At 36.6% G+C, this 11,644-nt stretch overlaps 2 protein-coding genes across 3 annotated transcripts in view; one reads left to right on the top strand and one right to left on the bottom strand.

The window, feature by feature from the left end:
• Positions 1-218: 218 nt before the first annotated feature.
• Positions 219-6,273, bottom strand: LOC109064607 (solute carrier family 25 member 44-like). 2 transcript variants are annotated; one of them, XM_019081653.2, is made up of 4 exons: positions 6,085-6,269; positions 3,508-4,176; positions 1,969-2,096; positions 219-795 (listed from the first exon to the last, which is right to left on the bottom strand). In XM_019081653.2, the coding sequence occupies exons 2-4, from the start codon at positions 4,118-4,120 to the stop codon at positions 604-606; spliced, it is 933 nt and encodes a 310-aa protein (XP_018937198.1). In that variant the 5' UTR covers positions 4,121-4,176; positions 6,085-6,269; the 3' UTR covers positions 219-603. The 2 variants fall into 2 exon arrangements, with proteins under 2 accessions (XP_018937198.1, XP_042609140.1); XM_042753206.1 differs by having other exon boundaries at positions 608-795; positions 1,969-2,091; positions 6,085-6,273.
• A 757-nt stretch (positions 6,274-7,030) lies between these two features.
• Positions 7,031-11,644, top strand: part of LOC109075969 (iron-responsive element-binding protein 2-like) — a 12,302-nt gene continuing 7,688 nt past the window's right edge. The window contains exons 1-9 of the mRNA XM_042752637.1: positions 7,031-7,180; positions 8,763-8,858; positions 8,996-9,161; positions 9,502-9,639; positions 9,868-10,107; positions 10,204-10,273; positions 11,009-11,192; positions 11,280-11,419; positions 11,521-11,644. The exon at positions 11,521-11,644 is cut by the window's right edge and continues 48 nt beyond it. Of these exons, the coding sequence (XP_042608571.1) occupies positions 7,156-7,180; positions 8,763-8,858; positions 8,996-9,161; positions 9,502-9,639; positions 9,868-10,107; positions 10,204-10,273; positions 11,009-11,192; positions 11,280-11,419; positions 11,521-11,644 (1,183 nt within the window). The 5' untranslated portion in view covers positions 7,031-7,155. The remainder of the gene's footprint in view (positions 7,181-8,762; positions 8,859-8,995; positions 9,162-9,501; positions 9,640-9,867; positions 10,108-10,203; positions 10,274-11,008; positions 11,193-11,279; positions 11,420-11,520) is intronic.

Genomic DNA, 11,644 nt, shown 5'->3' with positions numbered 1-11,644 from the left:
TGATGGCAGATGGAGTATTCTGACCACGACTTTCATACCTTTTATGGACCTTGACACTGTTATTTACTTGGCAGTCTATGGGACAGTCACATGCCTCCAGGTTTTCATCCAAAATATCTTAAATTGTGTTCCGAAGACGAATAAAGCTTTTATCACACATCAATTACAACCTAGAAAGACATCAACAACAAAACACACATTCAGACATTTACTAACACATCAATATTAATAACCTTGCCAGGGTTAAAAACCATCCAGGGTTTCAAGTGTGAAAAGCCATAGATGTTCTTATTCTTCCTACCATGTAACAGATGTGATGATCTCACTTCCTGTCAGATGAAGTGAAAAGCACTGCATGAGATTCACAAGAAAATGTCAAAGTCACCATTTCAAAATGATTTTCACTTCAAAATCTCATATTCCGGGCGAAAAGCATAAATAAGGTGTTCCATGACATCTCGTTACAAAACACTGGGTCGGACGCACTCAGCTGAGTTCACAGGTTACAAAATTCACAAAAAAGGGAGAGATTTTTATTGCCTCCAATTATTGCCTGGTCCTCATAAAACGTGAAAATAATAAAAGGCTGAGGTATGTGTGTCTTCACCAGTGTCTGCTGTTCACCAGTTCGGGCCGCAGACTGAGTCTCTTTAGTGTCTCGTACCCGATGACGATCATGATCGACGTGGGCGTGGAGGAAATGATGCGTGCAGACAGACCCTTGGTGAGACCCCACACGCCCTCTTCAGCCAGGAGCTGCTTAAACGTCTCCACCACAGACGAACGACCTTCGACCTGCAAACACACACACAGTGCATTACGTCTCAAAGCTTTAAATCTATAGTAATAATGTACAATAATGTCATTTTAATCAACACAAGAACCGTTTTGCTCTTTTGAAATATAAGTGCGATGTTTTGCAAGTATAGCAAAAATGATCATGGTTATGAGCACATTAACATACAATTACTATTAAGCAATGTCTTATCTACTTTATCTTAAAGTTAACCTCATCAGTACACAGAGGTTATAACAGAGGTTATTTACATATAGAAGTCTTAGTTATATAAAGTAGTCTGTTTACTACATTAATAAGTCTATTAAAACAAATCTGTTATTTTGTATTATTGATACACTGCTACAGTTTCTTGTCGATATTTTAAAATAGATTTCTGGTTTCTCTTTTAATGAACGTTTTAGTAATTTAATGTTTTTGCCATTTTTTTATTATTGTAATTTATTACCTTTAGTTTATATGGTTTTAGTTATTTTTAGTACTTCAAGTTTAACTAAATATAAATTGGAAGAAAAAAGTAGAAGAAACAGGAAATACTAAATGAGAAATGTTGTGTTTTTATATTTCATTTTTATATATTTAATTTCAAATAATTTTTCACGTACAGTGTAACTATAACATCAACCCTGATTTAAATAAATATATTTTTAAACCTTTTAAAATTAGGTAAAATAAATAAACAAAAATAAAGAATATGACCTTTTTGTATACTATTATTCAGAGGTCTGGTGTGAGTAAGACTTTTTTGTGAAAGAAATTAATACATTTATAATTTTATAAAATATTTCTGTTTCAAATATGCTGTTCTTTTGAACTTTCTATTCATCAAAAAAATAAATAAATAATACTAATAATAATAAATGTTTCTTTAGCAGCAAGTCACCATATTAGAATGATTTCTAAATGATCATGTGACACTGAAGAAGAAAAAATATCATTCAACTTTGCCATCACAGGAATAACTTTACTATATTTAAAAACTACATTTTTAATTGCTATAACATTCACAATATTAGCGTGTTTACTGTATGTTTGATCAAATAAAGCAGTATTGGAGAGCACAAGTAACTTTCAAAAACATAAAAAAAAAACATCTTACCGCCTTAAACTTTTAAACGATATACTTAAATAATAACAATATGAATTCCAGCAGGTTATGGGTGAGTTTGTACCTGTACTCGGGCTCGGACCACGTCCATGGGGTTGGTGAGGGTGGAGGCTGTAGCTGCAGCCATCGGTCCGGCCACGGCCTGCAGGAGGAGGTGCGGACAGTCCACTGGAGCCAGTCTGGACAGCTGCTCTGCAAAGAGAGAGAGAGACAGGACTTTACTGTCACTGTACATGTACAACGAAACTCTGGTGGAGGTGCCTTCTTTATACACACCAATAGTGGTGTACCATGTACAAATCTGCACACATATATTAAACACTTAAAGACTCTACTATTATGCAATGTAATAGACAATATACGTAATACGCTATACAATCCACTACACTATACACAATGCAATATACAGTATACACAATATGCTATACAACACAGTACACAGAGGACACATGAACATTATTTATTATATTTTATTATATTTTAAAAATGAACATTTATTATATTTTATACATTACAACTGCTCTGTGGTAAAAACTGTGGAAACACATGAGCCCACAGGATTTACGTTACGAAGTAAGAGCATTTATCAAGCAACATTTCAGTTCACCGAAACTTCAGCAACTGAAAATATATTGACCAACCGAAATCTGTGGTCGATACCGTGAGGTTTTTTTGTGCTTTGTTACTGTCAATATGAAACAATGCCTGAGTTTTCAAATTCTGTCAATTTTATCAGAAGATTCTAACAACAAATGGCATTTTGGGGCACTTTTAATGTGGCGTCACAGACCCACGGAACATGAATCCGCCATTATAATTTACTGAAATATGAAAAATATATCAATCAGTGTTTTTTACAGCTTAAAGACGTTAATAGCTTGTTAACGCAATAGCTTTTAACACAACATTACATTTACCTCAGGAAAGCCATTCAAAGTCCATAAACTCGACGGTCAGCTAGAAACAAAGTCATCTGGAGATGAGCATCGTCCTAAATACATGCTTTATAATACATACTGGATATTACATTTTTAATATATATTTTACCTAACTTGCAGTCGACATTATTTAATGTATGTTTGAATAGTAAATGTCATATATATTTTATTATATAATATATATTTAAGGAATTTTATTACCTTTCAAAGATACTGATTTTCAATATTAAACATTAAAGGGATACTCCACCCCAAAATGAAAATTTTGTCATTAATCACTAACCCCCATGTCGTCCATAAAAGCTCTGTTCGTCTTCGGAACACACTTTAAGATATTTTGGATGAAATCCTGGAGGCTTGAGACTGTCCCATAGACTGCCAAGTAAATAACAGATGGAGTATTCTGACGATGACTTTCATACCTTTTATGGACCTTGACACTGTTATTTATTTGGCAGTCTATGGGACAGAAGTCACAGGCCTCCTGGTTTTCATCCAAAATATCTTAAAGTGTGTTCCGAAGACAAATGGAGCTTTTACAGGTTTGGAACAACATGGGGGCAACGGAAAGCTTATTTAAGCTTATATAAGATGTATAAATCTCAATTTAAAAAATTGACCCTGGGTCACATATTGTAGCTTATTTGTGTACATAATTTCTTTACCTGCATAAAAGTGATAAAACGGCCACCAGATGGCGCTGTTGGGTATGTAGGTGAGGAGCGACGCCACATATCCACGATAAAAGCCCCGAAATCCATCCGCGTGAAAAATCTGCACCACAATGTCTCTGGTCTGGCCAAACGTCACCATCTTGGGCTTGAGTTTGAAGCGTGTGAGCTGACACCCCTGACCCTGCACCATCAGCTGCTGGGACACCACGTCGATGGGCACCGTGATGCTCTGGGCCACAAGCGAGGCCGCGCCGCCCGCCACCAGAGACTTGACCGTGTTATTGGACGAGTAACAGGACACGTATTTCCTCACCAGCTCGTAGGTAGTGACATAGGCCTGACCTGAGATCAGCGTGAACGTGTTGACCATGAACCCTCGGTAAAGCCCACGCGCCCCCTCGCCCTTCAGGATCTTCCAGAAGGCGTCGAAGGTGCCGTTATAGAGCGACTTCCCCTTCTGGACCTGCAGTCTGGTGCGGATCAGGGTGAAGGGGTAGACAGCGGCCCGTGTGGTCATGGTCATGAAGACGCCCAGAGAGTAGAACTTCCTCTTGTCCAGATCCTCCCATTCGATGATCTGAATGTTGCGCTTCTGTTGCATCATTGCGGCCGATGACCTCACACACAAAATCACGCGCGCATACACTCGCTCCGCTCGACCTGAAATGACAAAAAGAGTTCAAATAAAACTGCAGATCTGAAGGTACAGAGTTCAAAGGTCATGTGACTGCAGGGTTATGGCAGAATCATATGCTTTACAGAGATAATTTCTTGACACGTGTAAACAAAAAAGCAGATATTGCACATCTGAAATCTATGAAATATGCACATTTTCACATCCAAGCAAAATCTTTATTTTATTTATTTATTTTTGTTATATGAAGGTTTGTTATAGGAATGAACCTTTCAAATGCAATTTAAGCATAGATTGTATTGTTTTACACTTCTCCATGACCAAGATTTTCAATCTTAAACATTAAACAGTAAACTTTAATGGGATAAAAATATATTTATTTTTAATAATAATATTATTTATTAATATAAATTTATTAATTTTTGTTGTAGTGCAGAAGAGGTTTACTGTGGGCAGTCTGAGCACAAAACAAATTTTTGTTAAACTAAAAAAAGTGGTAATATAAAGTAAAATAAAACAACATCTATAAAAATATAATAAATAAAAATAATTACATGTAACTAAATGTAATGTAAATCTCTAATTCTAAAAATGCCACATGTTCTCCAGGATTATACCTGTCAAAATAATAATAATAATAATAATAATAATAATAAAATAATTTTAATAAATATTTGGTTTTAAATGATATCTACAAAATTAAAAAATAAACAATAAAAATCATATCAATAGCAACAAATAACAAAACAAAAAACCAGAATAATAGGGCTTGGCAAAATTGAATTAGATTACGAATTAAATACCACCAACCATTTAAAAAATAAAACACATTTTTATTCACAAAATTAATGTAGTGCTTATATGAAGCATTGCATATGTGTTACCATGAACAACACGCAAATCAGAATGTTTCTAAAATCTTAATTTTTATATTAATTTCTAAATCACTAGAATGCCATACTTTGCACAGAATTACACTTCTCGAAAAAAAAAAAAACACATTTTATTACTAAAAAAAGAATGTAAATTAGTAGAATTGAATACCACGCATTTTTAAATTATACCTCTGTTGTGCCAAAGTAAACATTAACAAGTAGACAATAGGGCTGTCAAATGATTATCACGATTAATCACATCCAAAATAAAAGTTTTGTTTACATAATATATGTATGTGTACAGGGTATATTTATTATGTATATATAAATACACACACATAAATTATATATTTAGAAAAAGTATTTACATGTATATACATTTATATATTTATATTCTTATATTATATATTATATATAAATATATTTAATATATAAACATAACATATTCTTCTTAAATATATACATGCATGTGTGTGTATTTATATATACATAATAAATATACACAGTATGCACACATATATTATGTAAACAAAACTTTTATTTTGGATGTGATTAATCATGATTAATCATTTGACATCCCTAATAAATATTTATTTTTAAATTATACCTCTGTTGTGCCAAAGTAAACATTAACAAGTAGACAATTAGTATAATATATTATAGCATCAGAGTAGAAATCCAACAGAAAAATTGAATAAAAAAAATTACAACATTTTTATTCCTAAAAAAATAATAATTTAATCGTTATGTTACTGAGTTTAGAGGGACCACGCCACACTTGAAGCAGCTCTTTTCATAATTGACATGCATGACTATAAATAGCCAGTGACAGATGTAACACACACTCTTTCGTCTTCAGTTATTTGGCTCTGACACAGAGCTGAATGTTTATCAGAGTCATTGTGACCTTTTCATGGTGAAGCTGCATGGTATCTACTGCACATGCGCATTCCACCAGACACCCCCCTGAAACCAAAATCAGCTTATGTTGTGTCCCTCTCCTCGCGCATCTGAAGTACAGGACACTTCACTTGACCTCTCAGACACACGCTAACTCACCCGGTTAGCTCGCCATGTTTGCTGTTTCTCCATCCAGCGGCCTCAAGTGGAGCTGCGCGGTCCTGTCACGAGACAAACCCGCTATTATGCCTCTAAAACCCGCATTCTGGCAGATCGATTCGCGGCCTGCAGCTCCTCATTAAAAGTCATACCGATCATGCCTCCTCCACACTTCCGGCGCATGCTCAGACGTCACTAACCGCTGCTGCCTGTTGATTGGTCAGTGACGCAGGAGGAGCTGTTTGATGATTGGTCGGTGATGTGTGCCAAACAAGTTGTTATTTATTTATTTATATAATATATAATTAATATATTATATAATTATATCTATACATGAACAAAATCAAGAGAAATATATATATATATATATATATATATATATATATATATATATATATATATATATATATATATACGCTCTTACATACATATTTAGTTATTACAGTGACAACATGCACAAGTTTACATGATTTAATTATGATCCAGCACATTTATTATTATTATTATTTTGTAATTTTGTATTGTATGTTTTATATGTAATAAATACAACATTATTGCTTAAAATAATTTATGAAATGTAAATGTTGACAGGCATTTCTGTGAACTTATTTTTTCATCTTTATATACATATAAACATGAACAACAAGCAAAATGGTGCATTTTGTTACAATTAACAATATGAACAAGTTTACATTGTTTTAACAATAAAATCAATTAAAAATAAAACGGTTCAAAGAAAAAAGTTGTATATAAAAGAACACAAACAACACAAAAGAAGGAAAATCGCTACTTTCCTATTCAGATATAGTCGTACATACAAAACACCAAAAGAATATTGCTTGAAATAATTTCTGAAACGAAAAAATAGACTATCCTGTACTCTGATTGGATATATAGTCATAAATGAGTATTAATGATGAAGAATAGTGTAGGAGATACTGTTTGTTGATTGGATGGCGCTGTGCGAGATCCTGTACTCTGATTGGACAGTCCTCCAGGGAGGTACTGTTCGCTGATTGGCCAGTTGTCGTGGCTCGGGCGAGTGGAGTCGTGTTAATATTAGGAGTCATCATGGCGCTCGGTTCACCTCAACACGGTAAGGGCTGTTTTTACTGACATAAATAACAACATTCATCTCATTTATGCTTTGATAGAGGTGTATATAACTGGTTATATTCGAAGCCACAATTGTGTGTTAAAACAGCCCTTAAATAATCACTTTTAGAAGGACGAAAGAGGCGGGTTTGCCGTTAGCAGCGCGGCTAGCAGCGAGAGAGCGACTGACGTCCAGATCGCGTGCTAACATGCAGCTGACGCGACCACAAACCGATGTGTATACAAACCTAGTGAAATGCACACCTTGACAGCAACTGTTTTATGCGTATAGGATGCCAAAAATTTTGTCTAGGCTGGCAGCTCATTAAGCATTGAGACAGCCCATTATGTGGAGTGCTCGATTATTATGCATTGTTTACAATAACACATTTGTTCCATGGTCCTGTCATGCTTTCTGGACATGTGTCATGATTTCCCCTAGTGTTCTTACTTTGTGAATACTATAGTATGTGAATATGACAATCAACATTCTTTTATGTGTATATATTTGATTTAACGTAGTATTACTGTCGTTTATTATCACTATACTATGGTAAGAGCAAAGCATAGCCTTTCTCTGTATTTATTTCTTCATTATTATTATACAACATATAACGCATTGTACCTCTTTATCTCAATATGATGTTGTTCTAACTGCGGTAAAACGTTCATAAATGGCCCAAAAAGGCTAGTGTCTTAAAATTAACTTGAAAATTAAGTGACCTGTATACATTGTGTGAACCAAAAGTCCCCAGAACTGTAAAACCTACATTGTGGGAAACATTGGGAGGGAGTTGTCCTCAAAAATGTAATTAAGCTCTACAATGCCTAAAGGTTTCTTTTAGGAGTTAATAGTGTATAATTATGATTAACTGTGTATATGTCAGTGGACTGATCCTACTGTAATCTGGTTGTCTGTTAGCGAGAGTGTTATTTACTTTTCCCACCCAGTGTCTTTATCTTCCGTGTCATAAATATAGATCAGGGATTTGTGTTCGTTGGTGGTGTGAGGCAGGTTTGTGTTCTTTGCTGCTGTTTCTGTTTAATCTGAGCTCATCTCACTTAATCTAACGCATGCAGCAGACGCAGGCTGTGAGTGATAAGCGTGTGTCTGTGCATGTTCATCCACCACACATGCAGCAGCACTAGTGCGTTTATATCATGCAAGGCTACAATTGTTTGTAAAATTTTGGTGCATTTCCTAAATGAAATGTTCACGTGTTATTTAATGCTTGTGAATCTGCCCTAAATGGCTGTAAATTGGGCTTGTAACCAAGCTCTCACCCACAGCTGTACTCTTGTGCCTTCTAAAGGGGGCTTTAGGAGGGAAAGGTGAAGGCCTGCAAACAGAGAAGATAGTTATATGAGCCTTGCAGGTGTTGGTCTGCTGGAATTTGGGCCAGTTTTGATTCTGTTTGTTCATTGCAGCTGCACATTACACAGTCACAGTCACAGCCAAAACCGAACCCAGATCAGATTAATGAGTTTCAAACACACAAGCCATTCTTTTCCTGTCACAGCAACACAAATGACATTCATTTATCATCCATAAAAAACTCAGTGAAGTCTTTTATTCTGTACAGAACATCCATTCGGCCATTTGATCGACACTCTGCGGAGCGAACAATATGAAGAGCGGCGATATTTCAACCCACAGAAGCTGAGTGATGTCAGATACGGTGAGTTGCTCAATGCTTTAATGGAATTAAATCATGCACAGATGCAAGTGACATCACTTAAACTCACTTAAACTCCATGGATTTTCAGATATACAATAAAGTCCTGCAAAAGTAATAACAGGCTCTTTCTCTTGTAGAGAACCTGCCGTTCTGTATGCGGGTTCTCCTGGAGTCCGCCATCCGGAAGTGTGACGGGTTCTACATAAAGACGGACGATGTCTCCAGTATTTTGGATTGGCAGATGCAGCAGAACCAGGCCGAGGTTGCATTCTCGCCCGCCAGGGTTCTGCTACAGGATTTTACGTGAGTAATCGACTCGGGCTGCATGGTTTGGCATTTAAGAGAAATCATATAATTTGTATTAAAATTAAAATGACAATCTTAATATTTATAGCTGTCTTAATTTCTTCATTTTCAAAGGATAACATCTCTTTATTTTCAAACGAACAAACTTCTATTTTGACGGAGGGAGCCTTTAAAGCTTCTATTTTGTTGATAAGCATCTCTTGTTTCTTGTCAAGTATGGGAAGATGGCTTAGATCGCAATAAATCATATCACAGTGTTTTATTTAGCTAAGCAGCCCTTCTAACTGGTCCTGTTCATATGGTTGGATGTATCCTGATAGCCCCTTTGTGATCACAGGGGAATTCCTGCTATGGTGGATCTGGCAGCCATGAGAGATGCTTTAGCTAAACAGGGGGTCGATCCGAACCTGGTGAACCCCAGATGCCACACAGACCTCATCGTAGATCATTCTCTGCAGATCGACTACAGCAAATGGTGAGAGTGAACGCAAAGGCTAAAGGACGGATTAAGGCAGTATTTATGTTTTAAAACCCGATAATTACAACATTAACATAAACAATGATTACGGCTAGAACTCCTAACGTATACAGTAATTAGGGTGATAATGTATTGTGCTACTGTTTTTGTGAAAACGGTCCCTTTTTATGAGCTTAACCAGGCACGATGCAACACGTTGTTACAAGAATTTGCCTCATTTCTCAGTGCCATCCAGAGCCCTCCAACCCCCACGGATGAGAGTCACGGTGCCGCTGTCAGATCTCCTGCCGGCCGACCATCTCCACGAGGAAGCAGCAGCGGCGGTCACTGTGCAGGTCAACGACCGGGTCATCGGGGCGGCTGCAGTAAAGCCTCCTGCTCCGACGCTCCCAGTGGCAGAAGCGCAGCAGTACAGATAGAGAACACACCCCTCCTGTGCCCCTTCCACCTGCAGCCCGTGTCAGAGTACGTCTCACCTCACACACACACACATTAACTCACGCTCTCACATGAATCTGTCTGCATTCTCTTGATGCCCTGATGTCTGTCTGACCCACACAGGCCTGAAACGATGATCAGAAACCAAGAGATGGAGCTAATCAGAAACAAAGAGAGGCTACAGTTCTTTAAGGTGAGTTTTCAGAGCTTTTATATTTACACGAAAACAACATAAAATGCAATTTATATCACACTGGAGTTATGAAAAGTGAGATAATCGAAGATTTATCAGGAAGTAAATTTAACTAGATCGTGAAAAGTATTTGTTGATATTATTTCCTGCCTACTTGGTTACATTAGCAGAAAAGTGTTTTAGAGGTGGATATAATTTTTCATTATAAAAAAAATATTGATTATTCTTTAAAGTAACATTTACAGTCATGCGCAATAAAACCAGGACCATCTTTTGTGGAAGTGAAAGTTCACAACCGAGGGTCAGTCATTTATTTTCTGAAAGAAATAATACTTTTATTCTTATACAAATAGTAGAAAGATTTCTATTTTAAATAAATACTGTTTTTTTCTACTTTCTGTTCATCAAAGAAGCCTGAAAATAAATGGAACCGTTTCCACAAAAATATTAAGCAGCACAACTTTTTTCCACATTGATAATAAGAAATGTTTCTTGGGCATCAAATCAGCATATTAGAATGATTTCTGAATGAAAATGTGACACTGAAGACTGAAGTAATGATGCTAAAAAAGTAACCTTTACATCACAGAAATAAATTACATTTCAAAATATATTCAAATAGAAAACGGCTATTTTAAACGGATAATAATATTTTACATTTAAAAAAAAAATCTTAACAGACAACAAACGTTTAAATGGTGCTTTAATGCTTGTTTTTCACTATTTTCTCTCCAGTGGTGTTCAAAAGCCTTTAAAAACATCAACGTAGTTCCGCCAGACATCAACACAGTGCATCAGGTGAATCTAGAGTACCTGTGTCAGGTGGTACAGGAAGGGGAGGGGTTTATTTATCCTGACAGTGTGGTGGGAACGGACTCCCACACCACCATGATCAACGGCCTTGGGATCCTAGGCTGGGGTAAGCATGATGTTAGTTATTTGTGTTATATTTTTGCACTATTCTGTCTTGTTTATCTCACATTGTCTCTCTCGTGCTCTCTTTCAGGAGTTGGAGGCATTGAATCAGAGGCGGTCATGTTAGGTCAGCCAGTGTCTTTGACTCTGCCGCAGGTCGTCGGCTGTAAACTCGTAGGGACCATCAATCCTCTTGCCACATCCATTGATATCGTACTGGGCATTACTAAGGTACAGCGAGGTCCTTGTTTCCTTAATTTATAACATCATCAGGGAATGTGCAAATCTCGAGAAATGACGTTTCATGCACTGATCTGATCTTTGTGTCTCAGCATCTGCGTCAGGCAGGAATCGGCGGGAAGTTTGTGGAGTTCTTTGGGCCTGGTGTACAGCAGCTCTCGGCTCCCGATCGGACCACCATCGCTAACATGTGCCCCGAGTACAACGCCACTGTGA

Source organism: Cyprinus carpio, chromosome B25 (assembly GCF_018340385.1).
Source record: "Cyprinus carpio isolate SPL01 chromosome B25, ASM1834038v1, whole genome shotgun sequence".
Taxonomy (NCBI): Eukaryota; Metazoa; Chordata; class Actinopteri; order Cypriniformes; family Cyprinidae; genus Cyprinus; species Cyprinus carpio.
This window is presented reverse-complemented; position numbering and strand designations above follow the sequence as displayed.

What these genes read in the sequence shown, in the direction of transcription:
- LOC109064607 (XM_019081653.2), bottom strand. Translation starts at nt 4,120, where the DNA reads ATGATGCAACAGAAGCGCAACATTCAGATCATCGAATGGGAGGATCTG. An exon ending in GTTTTATCACTTTTATGCAG is followed by an intron (nt 2,097 to 3,507) that starts GTAAAGAAATTA and finishes CTCTCTTTGCAG; the next exon opens with AGCAGCTGTCCAGACTGGCT. An exon ending in TGGTCCGAGCCCGAGTACAG is followed by an intron (nt 796 to 1,968) that starts GTACAAACTCAC and finishes GTGTGTTTGCAG; the next exon opens with GTCGAAGGTCGTTCGTCTGT.